This window comes from Meleagris gallopavo, chromosome 32, assembly GCF_905368555.1.
Source record: "Meleagris gallopavo chromosome 32, MGAL_WU_HG_1.1, whole genome shotgun sequence".
NCBI lineage: Eukaryota > Metazoa > Chordata > Aves > Galliformes > Phasianidae > Meleagris > Meleagris gallopavo.
Window position 1 is genome coordinate 1 of NC_139436.1, and position 20,000 is coordinate 20,000.

The 20,000-nt window shown below is 57.6% G+C and overlaps 3 protein-coding genes across 4 annotated transcripts in view; 2 read left to right on the plus strand and 1 right to left on the minus strand.

Annotated features, from left to right (window-relative positions):
* Positions 1 to 1,131: 1,131 nt before the first annotated feature.
* SHARPIN (SHANK associated RH domain interactor) lies at positions 1,132 to 6,958 on the minus strand. The gene is made up of 3 exons (XM_085214606.1): positions 6,869 to 6,958; positions 5,823 to 6,488; positions 1,132 to 1,425 (listed from the first exon to the last, which is right to left on the minus strand). The coding sequence occupies exons 1-3, from the start codon at positions 6,956 to 6,958 to the stop codon at positions 1,147 to 1,149; spliced, it is 1,035 nt and encodes a 344-aa protein (XP_085070732.1). The 3' UTR covers positions 1,132 to 1,146.
* The window catches only part of MAF1 (MAF1 negative regulator of RNA polymerase III), a 19,419-nt gene continuing 6,018 nt past the window's right edge, over positions 6,600 to 20,000 (plus strand). Inside the window, exons 1-5 of one of the 2 annotated variants that reach the window (XM_085214603.1) lie at positions 6,600 to 6,930; positions 14,740 to 14,881; positions 16,485 to 16,613; positions 16,725 to 16,890; positions 19,143 to 19,264. In XM_085214603.1, the coding sequence (XP_085070729.1) occupies positions 14,799 to 14,881; positions 16,485 to 16,613; positions 16,725 to 16,890; positions 19,143 to 19,264 (500 nt within the window). In that variant the 5' untranslated portion in view covers positions 6,600 to 6,930; positions 14,740 to 14,798. The remainder of the gene's footprint in view (positions 6,931 to 14,739; positions 14,882 to 16,484; positions 16,614 to 16,724; positions 16,891 to 19,142; positions 19,265 to 20,000) is intronic. The other variant, XM_085214604.1, reaches the window with a different exon arrangement.
* On the plus strand, positions 6,937 to 11,672 carry LOC146542077 (uncharacterized). Its single transcript, XM_085214602.1, has 2 exons — positions 6,937 to 9,682; positions 11,442 to 11,672. The coding sequence occupies exon 1, from the start codon at positions 7,390 to 7,392 to the stop codon at positions 9,094 to 9,096; it is 1,707 nt and encodes a 568-aa protein (XP_085070728.1). The 5' UTR covers positions 6,937 to 7,389; the 3' UTR covers positions 9,097 to 9,682; positions 11,442 to 11,672.

Consider the following 20,000-nt stretch of genomic DNA (forward strand, 5'->3'; position numbering starts at 1 on the left):
GCTGCGGGGTGACCTCAGTGCAGCCTGCGGGACCTGAAGGGAGCCTGCAGACAGGAGGGGATCAGCTCTTGGAAAGGGGAGATAACAGCAGGACAGGGGAATGGTTGGAAGGTGAGGGAGGGCAGATTTCAGTTGGATGTGAGGGGGAAGTTGTTTGGTGTGAGAGTATTGAGGTGCTGGAACAGCTGCCCAGAGAGGCTGTGGATCCCCGTCCATCCCTGGAGGTGTTCAAGGCCAGCTTGGATGGGGCCCTGGGCAGCCTGGGCTGCTGTGAGATGTGGAGGTTGGTGGCCCTGCATTGGTGGGGGGTTGGAGCTTCGTGATCCTTGTGGTCCCTTCCAATCCTGGATATCCTGTGATTCTGTGACTCTGTGTCAGGCCAATGAAGGCCTGGGCAGGAGGAGGACCACCACCAGCACTGTGCTCTTGTGGCCAAGAAGACCAACGGTGGCCTGGGGTTTATTGGAACAGGGGTGGGTAGGAGGTCCTGAGATGTTCTCCTGCCCCTCTGCCCTGCCCTGGGGAGATCACATCTGGAGCACTGTGTCCAGTTTTGGGCCCCTCAGTTCCAGAGAGAGCCCAGAGCAGAGCTAAAGAGGTGATGAAGGCAGCGGAGCGTCTCCGTGCTGACGAAGGGCTGAGGGAGTGGGGGCTCTTTAATTTGGGGAAGGGGAGACAGAGGGGTGACCTCACCGGTGTTGGCGGATATGTGAAGGTGATGGGGACGGAGCTGGGCTTTTCTCAGTGCCACCCTACGACAGGAACACGGGAGGTTCCACATCAACGTGAGAATAAATCCTTCGTGGTGAGGGTGGCAAAGCAGGGGGAGGGGCTGCCCAGAGAGCCTGGGGGGGGGGAAGGGGGGACGTTCAGAACCTGAGCGACCCAATCTGGTGTTCCTGCTCCAAAGGGGGATTGGAATGGATGATCTTCAAGGTCTCTTCCAATCCCTGATGTGATTCTGTGATACGACTCCACGCCACGCAGAGCCCCAGGCTGTGTCTCAATGCAGACCCTCACTGAGGGGGGGGGGGGGCTATGAGGCACCCCAAGCTGTTATGGGGACCTACAGGGCATCACAGGGCCAGTGGGGGGAGTATAGAGAGCCCCACAGCTACTGAGAGGGGACTATAGAGCACCCTGTAGCTACTGAGAGGGGGCTATAGGGCACTGTAGGGCTATGGGGGGAGAGCTATAGGGCACCCCACAACTACTGGGGAGAGCACCCCCAGCCCAGAGGCAGCACCCACCTTTCTGTGCCTCCCGCAGGGAACTGCTGACGATCGTCCACCACTTCTGCGCCTCGCGCTCCTCCTCGAAGCTGAACACCATGGGTTCATCCAGGGAGCCGAGGACCAGCAGCTCGTGGCACGTGGGGCTCTTCACCGTGTACGAAATGTCCTTCAGGTCGTACTCGGCGATGCTCTGCGGGCAGAGGGACAGAGGGGTCACGGCAGGGGAAAAGTCCTTGAAATTACAGAGACACAGAACCATGGGATGGTTGGGTTGGAAGGGTCCTTGAAGGTCATAGAGCCTTGGGACATGGGATGGTTGGGTTGGAAGGGTCCTTGAAGGTCATACAGCCTTGGGACATGGGATGGTTGGGTTGGAAGGGTCCTTAAAGATCAGAGAACCATGGAACGGGTGGGTTGGAAGGGTCACTGCAGATCACAGAGACACAGAACCATGGGATGGTTGGGCTGGAAGGGTCCTTGAAGGTCATAGAGCCTTGGGACATGGAATGGTTGGGTTGGAAGGGTCCTTGAAGATCATAGAACCACAGAATGGTTGGGTTGGAAGGGTCCTTGAAGATCACAGAGACATAGAACCATGGGATGGTTGGGTTGGAAGGGTCCTTGAAGGTCATGGAGACATAGAACCATGGAATGGTTGGGTGGGAAGGGTCCTTGAAGATCAGAGAACCATGGAACGGGTGGGTTGGAAGGGTCACTGCAGATCACAGAGACACAGAACCATGGGATGGTTGGGTTGGAAGGGTCCTTGAAGGTCATGGAAACATAGAACATGGAATGGTTGGGTTGGAAGGGTCCTTGAAGGCCATACAGCCTTGGGACATGGAATGGTTGGGTTGGAAGGGTCCTTGAAGGTCATAGAGCCTTGGAACAGGTGGGTTGGAAGGGTCACTGCAGATCACAGAGACATAGAACCACGGAATGGTTGGGTTGGAAGGGTCCTTGAAGATCACAGAGACATAGAACCACGGAATGGTTGGGTTGGAAGGGTCCTTGAAGATCACAGAGGCATAGAACCACGGAATGGTTGGGTTGGAAGGGTCCTTGAAGATCACAGAGACATAGAACCATGGGTTGGAAGGGTCCTTGAAGGTCATGGAGACACAGAACCATGGGATGGTTGGGTTGGAAGGGTCCTTGAAGGTCAGAGAACCATGGAACGGGTGGGTTGGAAGGGTCACTGCAGATCACAGAGACACAGAACTATGGGATGGTTGGGCTGGAAGGGTCCTTGAAGGTCATAGAGTCTTGGGACATGGAACGGTTGGGTTGGAAGGGTCCTTGAAGGTCATAGAGCCTTGGGATATGGAATGGTTGGGTTGGAAGGGTCCTTGAAGGTCACAGAGCCTCAGAACATGGAATGGTTGGGTTGGAAGGGTCCTTGAAGATCAGAGAACCATGGAACGGGTGGGTTGGAAGGGTCACTGCAGATCACAGAGACATAGAACCATGGAATGGTTGGGTTGGAAGGGTCCTTGAAGGTCATAGAGCCTTGGGACCATGGAATGGTTGGGTTGGAAGGGTCCTTGAAGATCACAGAGACATAGAACCATGGGTTGGAAGGGTCCTTGAAGGTCAGAGAACCATGGAACAGGTGAGTTGGAAGGGTCACTGCAGATCATGGAAACAAAGAACCATGGAATGGTTGGGTTGGAAGGGTCCTTGAAGATGATGGAGACATAGAACCATGGGATGGTTGGGTTGGAAGGGTCCTTGAAGTCCACACAGCCACGGGATGGGCTGGAAGGGTCCTTAAAGATCACAGAACCATGGAATGTTTGGGATGGAAGGGTCCTTCAGGATCATAAAGTCATGGAAGGGTTGGGGTGGAAGCGTCCTTAAAGGAATGTTCAGAATGGAAGGGTCCTTAAGGGTCACAGAGCCACGGAATAATTGGAAGGGACCTCAGAGGTCACAGAACCATGGAATGGTTGGGTTGGAAAGGTCCTTAAAGATCACAGAACCATGGAATGGTTGGGATGGGCATGAAGGGTCCTTCAAGATCACAGAGCCATGGAAGGCTTAGAATGGAGAGGACTTTAAAAATCACAGAGCCACGGAAGCTCTGTTAGTTGAAAACAACAACAACAACAACCCGAAGGAAACACTCGTTGTCCTGCCAGGACCCAGCTCTGCCCACACAGCACCACTCTGCTCACCGGAATTCGGCCTTGGCTCCACCGGGGCGGCACAGCTGAGGGAGGGAGGTACAAAATATCAGTGGGAAAACCCCACGGAACGGCTGGGGTGGCTCCGATCCGCCCTGTCCCACTCTTTCCCTTTTTGGCCCTAGGAACGCTGCCATCCCTGCCCTATTTTTGGAAGGTGAGCCCTCGCTTTGGCAGCGGCCCCTGAGCTCTCAGCATTACGTGCTGGGACAGTGCTGAGGCCCCACAGCGGGACAGACGGACTCACAGCCCACCCCTCGCAGCCCAGTTCTCCCATCTCGCTGCTCGTGGGGCTTTGGGGGCACCGTGGGGCAGGAGCTGCACCCACTGCCTGCTCCCCACCCCCGGGGACCCCCAAGCATCACGCGTGTTTTCATAGGGACTCCAGTAAAGATTGGAGAAGAGGTCCAAGGTCTCCAAACGGGGACCCCAGTGCCACCAGGAAGAGCGGAGCCAAGGGGAAATGGGGACCTGAGGCCATGGGGGAACTGGGAACCCAAGGATGTGGGAACTGGGGAGCCAAGGCCATTGGGAATCAGGGCTCCAATGCAATTGGGGAGACAGACCTGAGGCCGTGGGGTACCGGGAACCCAAAAATGTGAGAAACTGGGGATCCGAGGCCGTGGGGAAACGAGGATCCGAAGCCATGGGGCAATGGGGACCTGAGGCCATGGGGCACATTGGATCCGAGGCAGTGGGGAACTGAGGCCACAGGGAATCAGGGATGTGATGCCTTGGGGAACTGGGAACCCAACGCCATGAGGAACAAGGGACAGGAATCGGGGATCCAAGGATGTGGGGAGTAGGGATCTGAGGCCGTGGGGAACCAGGGACACGATGCCATGGGGAAATGGGGAGCCAAGGCCATTGGGAACCAGGATTCAGAGGCCATGGGGAAGCGGGGATCTGATGCCATAGAGAACAGGGGGTGACACCAGAGGGAACTGAGAATCCAGCACCACAGAGAACTGGTGATCTGATGTCATGGGGAACTGAGGACTGATTCCATGGGAAACTGGGGACCTGATGCTCCAGGGAACCAGGGATCTGGTGACATAAGGAACCAGGGATCCAGTGCCATAGGGAGCCAGGGATCCAGTGCCATAGTGAACCAAGGACCTGATACCATAGGGAACAGGAGATCCAGTGTCAGGGGAAAGCAGGGATCCAACACCATGGGGAAGTGGGGGGCGACACCATGAGGAACGGAGGATCCAATGCCATATGGAATTACAGATCAGATGCCATAGGGAACGGAGCACTGATTCTATGGGGAACCGGGGATCTGATGCCATAAGGAACCAGGTGCCATTGGGAACCAAAGACCTGATGCCGTAGGGAACCAGGGATCCAATGCCATGGGGAAGTGGGGGTGACACCATGAGGAACTGAGGATCCAACGCCACATAGAACTACAGATCAGATGCCATAGGGAACCAAGGACCCGAAGCCATAGGGAACCAAGGACCCGAAGCCATAGGGAACCAAGGACCCGAAGCCATAGGGAACCAAGGACCCGAAGCCATAGGGAACCAAGGACCCGAAGCCATAGGGAACCAAGGACCCGAAGCCATAGGGAACCATGGACCCGAAGCCATAGGGAACCAAGGACCCGAAGCCATAGGGAACCATGGACCAGAAGCCATAGGGAACCAAGGACCCGAAGCCATAGGGAATCAAGGACCAGAAGCCATAGGGAACCAAGGACCCGAAGCCATAGGGAACCAAGGACCCGAAGCCATAGGGAACCAAGGACCCGAAGCCATAGGGAACCAAGGACCCGAAGCCATAGGGAACCAAGGACCCGAAGCCATAGGGAACCAAGGACCCGAAGCCACAGGGAACCATGGACCCGAAGCCACAGGGAACCATGGACCCGAAGCCATAGGGAACCGGGGACCCGAAGCCATAGGGAACCGGGGAGCCACTGCAGTGGGGGTGAAGGGCCTTCAGGAACCGGCGCCAGAAGGAAGTGGGGATTCAACGCCATGGGGAACCGGGGAACAACAGCGCGGGCGGGGGGCGGAACAACAGCGCCGGGGGGGGGAACAACAGCGCCGGGGAACAACTACACCGGGAGGGGCAGCGTCAGTAGGGGGCAGCACCGGAGGAACGGCAGCACCGTAGGAACAGCAGCACGGGAGAGGGGCAGCGCCGGGGAGGGGGACAACAGCACCGAAGAGGCGCAGCACAGGGAAACAACAGCACCGGGAGGGGCAGCGCCGGGTGGGGGCAGCACCGGGTGGGGGCAGCACTGGGGAACAACAGCACCGGGAGGGGCAGCGCCGGGTGGGGGCAGCACTGGGGAACAACAGCACCGGGAGGGACAGCGCCGGGCCGAGCCCCGCGTGTTCTCCACCCCGTCCCGTCCCGTCCCGCCCCCCGCCCCGCCGGCTCTCACCGCGCCTCCTGCCGCCTCCTCCTGCCTAAGGCCGAGCCGGAAGCGGCGCTGTCCGCCGGGCGCGGGCTCCACGCTGAGCTGCAGGCGGAGGGCGGCGGCGGGCGGCGGGGGGACGCGGGGCGGCTGCGGTACCCCAACCCGCACCGCCATCAACACCGTGGGTGGAGGCGGCGGCGCGGGGGCCGCTGCCGGGGCCGGGCCGGGGGCTCCGGGCAGAGCCATGGCCGCCGCCTCCTCCCGGAACTTCCGCCCGCTCAGCGGTCCGGGCGGAAACGCGCTCCGACCGGAAACTCGGGCGGTTCGGAAATGGGATCCGACCGGAAACGCGGCTCGCGAGGAAGGTTCCGGACTGGAACCGGAAGGAACGGGTGGGAACGCGCTCAGCTTTCCGGCAGGGACCGCTCCGTGAGGCTCATACCGAGCTGCTCGGCCCTTACCGGGGCACTGCGGGTCCTCGGGGTGCGGACCCGGAGAGTTGCGCCCCTGCGCTGGGCCCGGGGCCGTCGCCACAGTCTCGGGGCCATCGCCCCGCCCTTCCAGGCCTGTGATTGGCTCCGCTCCCTCCGTCTTTGTCCCCGGCGGCCAATCAGCGCGCGGAGCGCTGCGGCCTATGGGGTGCGCTCGGCGAGGTCCGCTCGGAGGGCGGGCACGTTGCGCTGACTGACGCTCCGTTCAGCCAATAGAATGCCAGAGCTGGTTAGCCGCTCTGACTGACACTCCGCTCAGCCAATAAAAGAAGAGAAGCGTTGTGATTGACATGGCAGTAAACCAATGGGGAGGAGCGGGACGCCAAGCTCCGCTCGGGACGGACGGGTGGGGCCTGGCCGCTTGTTGTCGTCCGCCGCCGCCTGAGGAAACGCTCGGTCGCCGCTCGCTCCGCCGCCGCTCGGGGATCCCTCAGATCTCCCTCAGCCGCTCGCTGCGTCCCGAGCACTCCGCGGCCATGTCGGGGTGGGCGGAGGCCCGGCGGGCCGGGGTGAGACGGCGGACGGCGGCCGAAGCCCACTCGCCCTCCTCGAGCTTTTCCCGGAGACGCTGCCCCTTACGCACGCCCCGAGCCTGAAGGAGCACCGCCGCCAGAAGGCCGCACCGGGACCGGGAGACGCCGGTGAGTCCGCTCGGAGGGCTTCCGCCATCGCGCGACGCCCCCCCCTTGCGGACTACATCTCCCAGCGTGCTTTGCGGTCCTTCCGCCCTGCATAGCGCGGCGCGCCGCCGCAAGGCGCGCTGGGAAATGCAGTCCGCGGGGAGCGGGCGCTCGGCCTGCGCGCGGTGCAGCCCGGGCCCCGTCAGCCTCAGCGCCCGGAACCGAACCAGGCGCCGGCGGGGAACGCGGAGCGGAACCGGGGGAGCTCAGGCCGCGTCCTGGCTGCGCGGCCCGGCTCGGTGGAGGCTCCTGAGGGGTCGGCAGCGTGTAGGCCGCGCTTCGGGCCCGATCCAGGCCTGCGGCTGGACCCGCTGTGGGCCCGACCCGAACTCAAGGATGGGGCCGCAGTTCTGAGTGCCGGCGCCGTACCGGGCCCATACCGGACCTATAGGGGGCCCATACCGGACATATAGGGGGCCCATGCCGAGCCCATATTGGACCCATATGGCACCCATATCGGACTCATACCGGGCTCACACCAGACCCATACCAGTCCCATATGGGACCCATACCAGACCCATATCACTCCCATATCAGTTCCATACCGGACCCATACTGGTCCCATACCAGACCATACCGGACCCATACTGGTCCCATACCGGTCTCATACCAGTCCCATACCAGACCCACACTGGACCCATACTGGGCTCATACCGGACCCATACCACTCCCATACCAGTCCCATACCAGACCCATACCAGTCCCATACCAGACCCATACCAGGCTCATACCAGACCTATACTGGGCCCATACCAGTCCGAAACCAGACCCATACTAGGCTCATACCAGTCCCATACAGTCTTATACCAGACCCATACTGGGCCCATACCAGACCTATACCGGTCCCATACCTGTCCCATACCAGACCCGGTCCCATACCGGTCCCAGACCAGACCCATACTGGTCCCATACCAGTCCCATACCAGACCCATACCAGACTCATACCAGACCCATACTGGTCCCATACCGGTCCCACACCAGACCCATACCAGACCCATACCAGACTCATACCAGACCCATACTGGTCCCATACCGGTCCCATACCAGACCCATACCAGACCCATACCAGACCCATACTGGTCCCATACCGGTCCCATACCGGTCCCATACCAGACCCATACCAGACCCATACCAGACCCATACTGGTTCCATACTGATCCCATACCAGACTCATACCAGACTATACCAGACTCATACCAGACCCATACTGGTCCCATACTACCGGTCCCATACCAGACCCATACCAGACCCATACCAGACTCATACCAGACCCATACCGGTCCCATACCGATCCCATACCAGACTCATACCAGACCCATACCAGACCCATACTGGTTCCATACTGATCCCATACCAGACTCATACCAGACCTATACCAGACTCATACCAGACCCATACTGGTCCCATACCGGTCCCATACCAGACCCATACCAGACCCATACCAGACTCATACCAGACCCATACTGGTTCCATACTGATCCCATACCAGACCCATACCAGACTCATACCAGACTCATACCAGACCCATACCGGTCCCATACCAGACCCATACCAGACTCATACCAGACCCATACTGGTCCCATACCGGTCCCATACCAGACCCATACCAGACTCATACCAGACCCATACTGGTCCCATACCGGTCCCATACCAGACCCATACCAGACCCATACCAGACCCATACTGGTCCCATACCGGTCCCATACCGGTCCCATACCAGACCCATACCAGACTCATACCAGACCCATACTGGTCCCATACTGGTCCCATACCAGACTCATACCAGACCCATACTGGTCCCATACCGGTCCCACACCAGACCCATACCAGACCCATACCAGACTCATACCAGACCCATACCGGTCCCATACCGGTCCCATACCAGACCCATACCAGACCCATACCAGACTCATACCAGACCCATACCGGTCCCATACCAGACCCATACCTGACCCATACCAGACTCATACCAGACCTATACCAGACTCATACCAGACCCATACTGGTCCCATACCGGTCCCATACCAGACCCATACCAGACCCATACCAGACCCATACCAGACTCATACCAGACCCATACCGGTCCCATACCAGACCCATACTGGTTCCATACTGGTTCCATACTGATCCCATACCAGACCCATACCAGACCCATACCAGACCCACAGCCCTGGGGCCGCACACTCTGTGCCAGAGAGGTGGAGCAGAGCCGGGCAGCCCCAACTCTGTGCTCCTCCAGCCGCCCCTGGGCTCCATGCAGGCGTTGGCGCTGAGCTCCCGGCCCTCGGGAGCCCTTTTGCCAGCCTGGAGCAACGGCTGTTGCTCAATCGCTTCTCCTGGCCGAGGATCAGGGTTGCAGGTTATTAATTTCCATGTGATTAATTGTTTTGGCTGTTCAGCCCTTTGCTGGCATCCGCTCCCCATGTTTACAAACCTCCCATCTGTGCCCCGCAGCTCCGGCACCCAAAACCCTCCCTCTGTTTTCCATTAAGCACAATTTATAATTAGCCCAGTTTATAATTAGCCCTGCGCTGGGTCGGGCTGTTCTCTGCCTCCTCCCCCCGGAGGCTGCTGTCTGGCAGCGCTCCTACGGTCGTAAATAAAGGCACAGCCCTGTCCTGCTCCAGTCTGTAGGAGGGGGAGGAGGTTCTTTTAATACATGTGGACCCCGCGGTGACATTGAGACACAGCGGGTCAGATGTTGGTCTGAGAGGTTTATTGCAAATCCTAATTGCTTAAGGAGATGGGGAAGGGAAGGGGAAGGGAAAAGGAAAGGAAGAGGGAAGGGAAGGGAAAGGGGAAGGGAAAGGAAAGGGAAGGGAAGGGAAAGGGAAGGGAAAGGGAGATGGAAAGGGAGACGGAAAGGGAGAGGGAAGGAGAAGGAGGAGAAGAGGGGGAAAGAGGGAGAAGAGGAGGGGAATGGGAAGGGGAAGGGGAAGGGAAGGGAAGGAGGAGGAGGAGGAGGAGGAGAGGGGGGAGGAGGGAGAAGAGAAGGTGAAGGGAAGGGAAAGGAAGGGAAAGGAAGAGAAAGGAAGGGAAGGGAAAGGAGTGGAAGGGAAAGGGAAGGGAAAGGGAAGGGAAAGGGAGATGGAAAAGGAGACGGAAAGGGAGATGGAAAAGGAGACGGAAAGGGAGAGGGAAGGAGAAGGAGGAGAAGAGGGGGAAAGAGGGAGAAGAGGAGGGGAAGGGGTAGAGGAGGGGAAGGGAAGGGAAGGAGAAGGAGGAGGAGGAGGAGGAGGAGAAGAGGGGGGAGGAGGGAGAAGAGGAGGGGAATGGGAAGGGAAGGGAAGGAGGAGGAGGAGGAGGAGGAGGGGGGGGGAGGGAGAAGAGAAGGGGAGGGGAAGGGAAGGAGAAGGAGAAGGAGGAGAAGAGGGAGGAGGAGGGAGAAGAGAAGGAGAAGGGAAGGGAAAGGAAGGGGAGAGGAAGGGAAGGGAAGAGAAGGGGAGGGAGGGAAGGGGAGGGAAGGAAAGGAAGGAAGGGAGGGAAAGGGAAAGGAAGAAAGGGAAGGGAAGGGAGGGAAGGGAGGGGAAGGGAAGGGAAGGGAAGGGGAGGGAAGGGAAGGGAAGGGAAGGGAAGGGAAGGGAAGGGAAGGGAAGGGAAGGGAAGGGAAGGGGGAAGGAGGAGGGGGAGGGGAGGGGAAGGGGAGGGGAGGGAGGGGAGGAAAGGAAGGAAGGAAAGGAAGGAGGAGAGGAAAGGAAAGGAAAGGAAAGGAAAGGAAAGGAAAGGAAAGGAAAGGAAAGGAAAGGAAAGGAAAGGAAAGGAAAGGAAAGGAAAGGAAGGGAAAGGAGGAGGGGAGGGGAGGGGAGGGGAGGGGAGGGGAGGGGGAAGGGAAGGGAAGGGAAGGGAAGGGAAGGGAAGGGAAGGGAAGGGAAGGGAAGGGAAGGGAAGGGAAGGGAAGGGAAGGAAGGGAAGGGAAGGGAAGGGAAAGCAGGAGACGGGAAGGCAATAGAAAAGAGATAGGAAAGAAAGGCAAGGAGTCTTTGTAGAAAGCAAGAGAGAGAGATTCACCACCTGGGCCCAGCGTGGTCGGTAGCTCAGACGCTGGCCTTCAGTAGAGGTGGGCCGTCAGGGGTTGTTGTTCGGCTGGCGACGACTTCGACTCCTTTCCAATGGCAGCACAAAGTGATTCACAAGTCCTGAGCGGTGCAGTCGGCTCCTTTTGCAGCGGCAGCTTCTGGCTTTGGGATCTGAGCAGGAGCTCCTTTTGTTCCCGTCTTCTGGGCTGGCCAGCAGATAAGAGGGAGCAGGGAGGCTTCAACCTGTATCTGGCCTTCACGGCGTGCAGTGCTGCCATCCCCCAGCCTCTCGCTGCAAGCTGGAGTTATTTGTCACGGGTCACATCTTCCTCCAGCAAACACTGCTCAGCTCTCTGTTCTGAAGGCAGGCAGCTGCAGAGAAATGCTTTCAGGTGTAAAACCGTCCAGGCAGTGATGCCAGCTGCCCCACAGCAACACCCACCTCTCACCTCCTAGATAAGTCAGAGCCTTATCACAAGGAATGCCTCGGAAAGCAAACTTTGAGCCAAAACCAAAGAGGGATTCGTGCAGACCAGCAGTGCTGCACAGCACTCAGCGCCTCTGCTGCAAGGAAACCCCGATGCTGAAGCTTTGGGTGTGTTGGGAGCTGCGGTGCTGTGCGGAAATGCGGTGGTTTCCTGCTGTGTTTGGGGCTGTGTTGGGTGCTGAGCTGCTGGGGGTGGGAGGGGGGCAGCTCATGGTGTGAGATTGAAGGAACTGTGGGGAGGGGTTTTGTGTGGGATGTAGGGGGTGGGGGTGGCAGCTCAGAGGCTGGAAGAAGTGTGGGGAGGGGTTTTGAGTGGGATACGGGGGGTGGGGGTGGCAGCTCAGTGGTACGAGGCTGAAGGAAACGTGGGGAGGGGTTTTGTCAGGGATGTGGGACAGCTTGGGGTGCCCCATCTCTGGAGGTGCACCAGGCTGGGGATGGGGCCGTGGACAGCCTAAGCTGCGGGGGGGAACCCAACACAGACTGGGGGGCTTTGGGGTCTCTTTCAACCCAAGCTGACCATCCTGTGGTTCTGTGATCTGTAAGGACCCTTCCAACCCAACCATCCCATGGCTCTGTGATCTGTAAGGACCCTTCCAACCCAACCATCCCATGGCTCTGTGATCTGTGAGGACCCTTCCAACCCAACCATCCCATGGCTCTGTGATCTGTAAGGACCCTTCCAACCCAACCATCCCATGGCTCTGTGATCTGTAAGGACCCTTCCAATGCAACCATCCCATGGCTCTATGATCTGTAAGGACCCTTCCAACCCAACCATCCCATGGCTCTGTGATCTGTAAGGACCCTTCCAACCCAACCATCCCATGGCTCTATGATCTGTAAGGACCCTTCCAACCCAACCATCCCATGGCTCTGTGATCTGTAAGGACCCTTCCAACCCAGCCATCCCATGGCTCTGTGATCTGTAAGGACCCTTCCAACCCAGCCATCCCATGGCTCTCTGATCTGTAAGGACCCTTCCAACCCAACCATCCCATGGCTCTGTGATCTGTAAGGACTCTTCCAACCCAACCATCCCATGGCTCTCTGATCTTTAAGAACCTTTCCAACCCAGCCATCCCACAGCTCTGTGGTCTTTAAGGACCCTTTCAACCCAACCACCCCATGGTTTTGTGATCTGTAAGGACTCTTCCATCCCAACCATTTCCTGGCTTTGTAGTCTTTAAGGACCTTTCCAACCCAGCCATCCTATAGTTCTGCAATCTGTAAGGACCCTTCCAACTCAACCATTCCATGGCTTTGCAGTCTTTAAGGAGCCTTCCAACTCAATCATCCCATGGCTCTGTGATCTTAAAGGACTTTTCCAAACCAACCATTCTATGGTTCTTTCATCTTGAAAGGCCTTTCCAACCCATTCTGTAGCTTTATGATCTGTAAGGACCCTTCCAACCTAACCATTCCACGGCTCTTTGATCTGCAAGGACCCTTCCACCTCAACCTTTACATAGCTTTCTAATCTTTAAGGACCCTTCCAACCCAACCAAACCGTTCCATGACTCTGTGACCTTTAAGGACCCTTCCAACACAACCATTCCATGGTTCTTTTAACTTCAAGGACTCTTCCACCCCAACCAATCCATATTTCTGTGACCTTTGAGGACCCTTCCAACCCCACCATCCCATGGCTTTATGACCTTTAAGGACATTCCCAACCTACCCATCCCATGCTCCATTTTGACCCCGCATTTTGTGGGTTGGCAAACAGCTCCCCACCTCCACAGGGTCTCTCCTCCCCTTCCCCTGGGCTTCCCGCAGCACCTTACCCAATCTTTTCCCACATAGAATTTTGAGGAGTCAGGCACAGACCTGTGGGAGGAAACTGACTGAGTCTTGGGATCGGCAGCCAAACGTTGGGGGTTTAATGAGCTTTGAGGACCGGGGGGGCCGTTCAAAATGTCCTCCACGGGCAGCACCAAGCAAGAACACCCTGCTGGCTCTTGCTGTTGGTCAGTTATCTGCAGGTGTAGGGAGGGGAACGGGGCAGCTCGCTGCTGGTTGTTCCTCCAGGGAGGAGTAACTGCACACAGCAGTACGGACTGGGGCTGAGCTGCAGGGAAGGAGCTCTGTGGGGAAGGACCTGGGGGTCCTGGTTGGCCAACGGTTGACCAGCGTTTGGCCAGTGGTTGACCACGAGCCAGCAGTGTGCCCTCATAGCCAAGAAGACCAGTGGTTTCCTGAGCTGTGCTGCAAAGAGAGCAGCCAGCAGGGTGGGGGAAGGATCCTTGTTAACTAGCAGCTGGCCAATGGTTGACCAGGGTGGCCAAGTTGGCCAACGGAACCCTGGGCTTCATTGCTGAGAGCACAGCCAGCTGGGCAGGAGAGGGGCCTGGTTGGCCAGCAGGCACCCAGCGGTTGGCCGATGGTTGACCAACAGTTCATCAACAGTTGACTAGCAGCTTGTTAAATTGATCAGCAATTGACCAACTGTGGTTCACCTGAGATTGGCCAACAGTTGGCCAACGTTTGACCACAAGGCAGCAACGAGCCCTGGTGGCCAAGAAGGCTCACAGGACCCTGGGGTTCCTTGCCCAGAGCTCAGCCAGCAGGGCGAGAGAGGGGCCTGGTTGGCCAACAATTGCTCAGCAGTTGGCCAGTGGTTCACCAACAGTTGACCATGGTTCATCATCAGTGGTTGGCCAACAGTTGGCCAACGGTTGACCACGAGCCAGCAGTGAGACCTGGAGGTCGAGAGGACCAATGGAACCCTGTGATGCATTGCCAGAGTGCAGCCAGCGGGGCAGGGAGGTGCTGCTCCCCTCTGCTCTACCCAGTGCTGGGCTCCCAGTTCAGGGCAGACTGGGAACTGCTGGGAGAGCCCAGCGGAGGGTGTGGAGATGGGGGGAATCTGGAGCCCCTCCTGGTGGGGCCGGGCTGAGAGCCCCGGGGCTGTGCACCTGGGGGAGAGAAGGCTGGGGGGGGTCTGAGCAGCGCTGATGGAGATCTGGAGGGTGGGGGTGGGAGGAGGGGGTCGAATGGGTTGAAGGGGGAGCTCCAGAGGTCCCTTTCAACCCTACAGATCTGGGATTCCATTTCTGGCGTTGCTCAACTCTGGCACATTTGAGGTCGGTGCTGCCGTCGTGGGGCAGTGGAAGCAGCACAAAGAGCAAAGCAGGTGCCCATCACGTCGCCAGCTCCCATTTTTCCTGCTCGTTTCACTTCTCAGTTCTGTCCTGCCTGCTGCCAGCACTCGTGCCAAAGCTTTGGGGTCCCCTCTCCCCATCTGAGACGTTCCCTTCCCCGCAGGACAGACGCCTTGCTGCCGCTGCCGCACAGGGAATCGCTTTGAGCCCAGCACGGAGACAATGAAGCTGTTGGAAAACTCAAGTTTCGAAGCAATAAACTCCCAACTGACGGTGGAGACGGGGGATGCCCACATCATTGGGAGGTGAGCGCTGCCGGCACTGCGTGGGCTGCGGAACCAACTGCACCCCGGGCTGCTTCTGCAGAGGGGAGGCGGCTCTATGGGGCCGGGCCGAGAGCTGGGGGGGTTCAGCCTTGGGGGGTGGGAGGCACCAGGGGATCTCACTGCAGCCTTCAGTGCTTGAACAGAGCTGGTGATGGGAGGAAAGCGACTGTACCAAAAGGCAGAGAGCGATGGGACTGGGGCAACGGCTTGAACCCCGAAGTGGGGAGATTTGGGGTCATACGTGGGGAAATCCTTCACCCAGAGGCGGTGCAGCCCCAGCACTGCTGCCCGGAGCTGTGGGTGCCCCATCCCTGCAGGTGCCCGAGGCTGTGGGTGGGTCCTGGGCAGCCTGAGCTGGGGGGCAGCCAGCCCACGGCAGGGGTGTCCCTTCTAACCCAACCATTCTGTAGTTCTGTGGTCTTTAAGGACTCTTCCAACCTAACCTTTCCATGGTTTTTTGATCTTTAAGAACCTTTCCAACCCAACCCAACCCTTCCATGCCTCTGTGATGTTTAAGGACCGTTCTGACCCAACCCTTCCATGTCACTATGATAATTTTCCAATTCAACCCATTCCATGGTTCTACGGTCTATGGCTCTGTGACCTTTAAGGACCCTGCTAACCCACCCATCCCGTGGCTCTGTGATCTTTAAGGACCCTCCCAACTCAACCACTACATGACGGGCTCTGTGATCGTTAAGGACCCTTCCAACCCAACCATCCCATGAGTTTATGATCTTCAAGGACCCTTCCAACCCAGCTATTCTGTGGTTTGATAATTGGATCCAGCCTCTGCTCCGTGCCCAGGCTTTCTCCTTCCTCTCTCTGTTTCAGTTTCCCCTCTGGTAACACCTCTGTGCCTTGGCTCTCTGTTCCTTCCTCTGCCGTGCCGTGGTACTGCTGATTTACCATATTTGGTGCCTTTCACATTGGTTAGCAGCTGGTTTCTCTTTCCCTTGCCTGGTTCCTTCCTCCTCCAGCCCTACACATCTCTCCCAGCGTTGCTGGCAGCTGTCACCCCTCCGTAACAACACCAGGCAGCTCTAGAGGGCCTCGCTCTTTCTATAATCCATTCTGTGATTCCACACTGATCTTAAAGGTCCCCTCCCCCTCGTTCCATCGTTACTCTGTATGACTGTTGGCTGAACACCCCGTGGTGTTTCCTTTCCTCTTCCCCTGATGTAGAGGACGCAGAGCAGGGATGGGTGGGAGCTGCAGATGTTGGCTTTCCCATCTCACGGGAGGGCTGGAGGGATCTGCAGGTGATGGAGCAGCTCAAACGTCTGGAAGGACTTTGCTGGGAGTTTGTGTTCAACAATGATTGTGACGTTGGGTGGGGAATCGGTCATTCTGCCCCACGGGGATCAGCAGAAGCTGAGATCAGCAGCACCGAGCCCTTGTGGGACCCCGTGCCCAGCTCTCATTCCCACGTTGGAGCTGGGCAGTGCAGGGAGCAGCTTTTAGGCTTCACCCGAGAGCTCCTTCGGGTTTCCGCATTCCTGAGCTGCACGTGAGAGCTCTGGGGTCGGTCCTGGCTCTGCCAATCCCACGTGTCTCACACCACGCTGTGGTTTCTCCGCAGGATCGAGAGCTACTCCTGCAAGATGGCCGGCGACGACAAGCACATGTTCAAGCAGTTCTGCCAGGAGGGCCAACCCCACGTCCTGGAGGCCCTGTCACCCCCTCAGACCACGGGGATCAGCCCCAGCAGGTACGGGACCAGCGGTGCTCGGACATCTCCGGGCTGGGGGCTGTGTGGGGTTGGTCAGAGCCACTGGTGCACAGGCTGGGCACCTCTGATTTTGTTTGTTCCGTGCCTCAGGCTCAGCAAGAGTCAGAGCGGTGACGAGGAGGGGCCGCTGAGCGACAAGTGCAGCCGCAAGACGCTCTTCTATCTGATCGCGACGCTCAACGAGTCTTTCCGGCCCGACTACGACTTCAGCGCCGCCAAGAGCCACGAGTTCAGCCGGGAGCCCAGCCTCAACTGGGTGCGTGGGTCCCAGGGGGGGGGTGAGGAGGGGGCACCCAGTTCTGTGGAGCCGCAGGGTGAGTCAGCGGGGAGCCTCCGTGGCTAAAAGACCAGTGGAGGCCAGCAGGTTGACTGTCATCCAACGGTGTGTCGTGATGGCCGGTGAGTTGACTGTGAGCCAGCAGTGTGCCCTTGTGGCCAGGGAGGTCTCAAAGATTTTTAAGGACCTATCCAGTCCAAACCTTCCATGGCTCAGTGAACTTCAAGAACCCTTCCAACCCAACCCAACATCCCATGCTTCCGTGACCTTTAAGGACCCTTCCAACCCAACCCAAAATCCCATGCTTCTGTGACCTTTAAGGACCCTTCCAACCCAACCCAAAATCCCACGATTCTGTGACCTTTAAGGACCCCTCCAACCCAACCCATCATCCCATGGTTCTGTGACCTTTAAGGACTCTTCCAGCTCAATCAAATTCTTCCATGAAGACCCTTACAAACCAATCCAACTCAGGTTGACCATAAACCAGTAGAATGTCATTGTGCTTGATGGTGGCCAGCAGGTTGACCATGATCCAGCAATCTGCTCTTGTGGCCAATGGTGGCCAACAAGTTGACAATGAGCCAGTAGTGTCCCTGGGCTCTGATGGTGGCCAAAAAATCGACCGTGAGCAAGCGATGTGCCCTCATGGCCAACGGTGGCCAACAGGTTGACCATGAGCCAGTAGAATGTCATCATGCTTGATGGTGGCCAAGAGGTTGACCATGAGCCAGCAGTCTACCCTCATGGCCAACGGTGGCCAACAGGTTGACCATGAGCCAGCAGTCTGCCCTTGTGGCCAGTGAGGCCAGTAGTGGCCAAAAGGTTGACCATGAGCCCACAGCCAGTGGTGGCCAACAGGTAGACCACGAGCCAGTGGTGTGTCCTCTTGGCCAATGGAAGCCGACAGGTTGACCATGACCCAGCAGTGTGTCATGATGGCCAATGAGTTGACAATGAGCCAACAGTGTGCTCTCATGGCCAACGGTGGCCAACAAGTTGACCATGAGCCAGTAGAATGTCATCATGCTTGATGGTGGCCAACAGGTTGACCATGAGCCAGTAGAATGTCATCATGCTTGATGGTGGCCAATAGGTTGACCATGAGCCAGTAGAATGTCATCATGCTTGATGGTGGCCAATAGGTTGACCATGAGCCAGTAGAATGTCATCATGCTTGATGGTGGCCAACAGGCTGACCATGAGCCAGTAGAATGTCATCATGCTTGATGGTGGCCAACAGGTTGACCATGAGCCAGCGGTGCATTTTTGTGGCCAGTGGTGGCCACTGAGTTGACCATGAGCCAACAGTGTGCCCTCATGGCCACCGGTGGCCAAGAGGTTGACCATGAGCCAGTAGAATGTCATCATGCTTGATGGTGGCCAATAGGTTGACCATGAGCCAGTAGAATGTCATCATGCTTGATGGTGGCCAGCAGGTTGACCATGAGCCAGTAGAATGTCATCATGCTTGATGGTGGCCAAGAGGTTGACCATGAGCCAGTAGAATGTCATCATGCTTGATGGTGGCCAAGAGGTTGACCATGAGCCAGTAGAATGTCATCATGCTTGATGGTGGCCAACAGGTTGACCATGAGCCAGTAGAATGTCATCATGCTTGATGGTGGCCAAGAGGTTGACCATGAGCCAGTAGAATGTCATCATGCTTGATGGTGGCCAACAGGTTGACCATGAGCCAGTGGTGCATTTTTGTGGCCAGTGGTGGCCAATGAGTTGACCATGAGCCAACAGTGTGCCCTCATGGCCACCGGTGGCCGAGAGGTTGACCATGAGCCAGTAGAATGTCATCATGCTTGATGGTGGCCAACAGGCTGACCATGAGCCAGCAGACTGCTCTCATGGCCAGGGAGGGCAGCGGTGGCCAAAAGAGTGACGAGGAGCCAGCGGTGTGCCCACATGACCAATGATGACCGACAGTTTGACCACGATCTACGTGCCCTCGTGGCCAAGAAGGCCACCAGTGGTGGCACCCTGGGATGCGCTGCAATGATGGAACTTGCTCTGGGGAGCTTGGACTGGGGGATGTCTGGAGATCCCTTCCAGCCCCTACAACTCTGGGATTTGGGGATTCTCTGCATCGAGGTTCCTGTTTGCCTACAGTGCCTCCTCCGGGTGTCACAGAGGCGGTGGGGATGCCGGGACCCCCCACCCCCTCCCTCTCACAGCCCAAAGACCCCCCCCATCCCTCTCACAGCCCGCTCCCTTTGCAGGTGATCAATGCTGTCAACTGCAGTCTCTTCTCTGCGGTCCGCGAGGATTTCAATGCCCTGAAGCCACACCTGTGGGATGCTGTGGATGAGGAGATCTGCCTTTCTGAGTGCGACATCTATAGGTAATGGGACACCCTGCAGCCTGCAGATCTGTGATTTTTCGGTAAAAGTGGAAATTTTGGTGTGCCCACCTCTGCGTGAGAGCAGGAGCAGAGCAGGGGCTCCACTGTTGGCTCTGTGAGTGCAGAGGGGCTGCCCCAATTTTATGCTTTCTGTTTTCAAAACTTGAAGAGAAAGGACAAGAGGTAATGGCCTGACACTGCCAGGTTGGACATTAGGAACAATTTTTTCCCAAAATGAGCAGTCAGACACCAGCATGGGCTGCAAGGGGAGGTGGTGGGGTCACCATCCCTGCAGGTGTCCAAGAACTGTGGGGACGTGGCATTTGGGGACATGGCCAGTGGGCATGGTGGGTGAGGTTGGACTGGGGAAGCTTGGAGGTCTTCTCTAACCTTAATGGTTCCAAGATTCTATTTAGGGTCATGGTGGGGTGGGTTGGGGTTGGACCGGTGGATCCTTAAGGTCTCTTTCAACCCTCATGACTCCATGGTTCTATTTATAATCATGGCAGGGTGGGGTTGGACTGGGGAATCTTGGAGGTCTTCTCCAACCTTAATGCTTCTGTGATTTTATTTAGGGGCATGGTACGATGGGCTGGGGTTGTACTGGTGGATCTCAGAGATCTCTTCCAACTTTGATGACTGTGTGGTTCTATTTAGGGTCATGGTGTGGTGGGCTGAGGTTGGAGTGGTGGATCTTGGAGGTGTTTTCCAATCTTAACGACTCTGTGGTTCTGTT

Coding starts and splice junctions, on each gene's coding strand:
- SHARPIN (XM_085214606.1), bottom strand. CDS start 6,958: ATGGCGGAAGCCCTCCGAGCGGACTCACCGGCGTCTCCCGGTCCCGGT. Junction 6,489..6,868: donor CCTTCAGGCTCGGGGCGTGC/GTAAGGGGCAGC, acceptor GGCTGAACGGAG/CGTCAGTCAGCGCAACGTGC. Junction 1,426..5,822: donor AGGAGGCGGCAGGAGGCGCG/GTGAGAGCCGGC, acceptor CTCTGCCCGCAG/AGCATCGCCGAGTACGACCT.
- LOC146542077 (XM_085214602.1), top strand. CDS start 7,390: ATGCCGAGCCCATATTGGACCCATATGGCACCCATATCGGACTCATAC.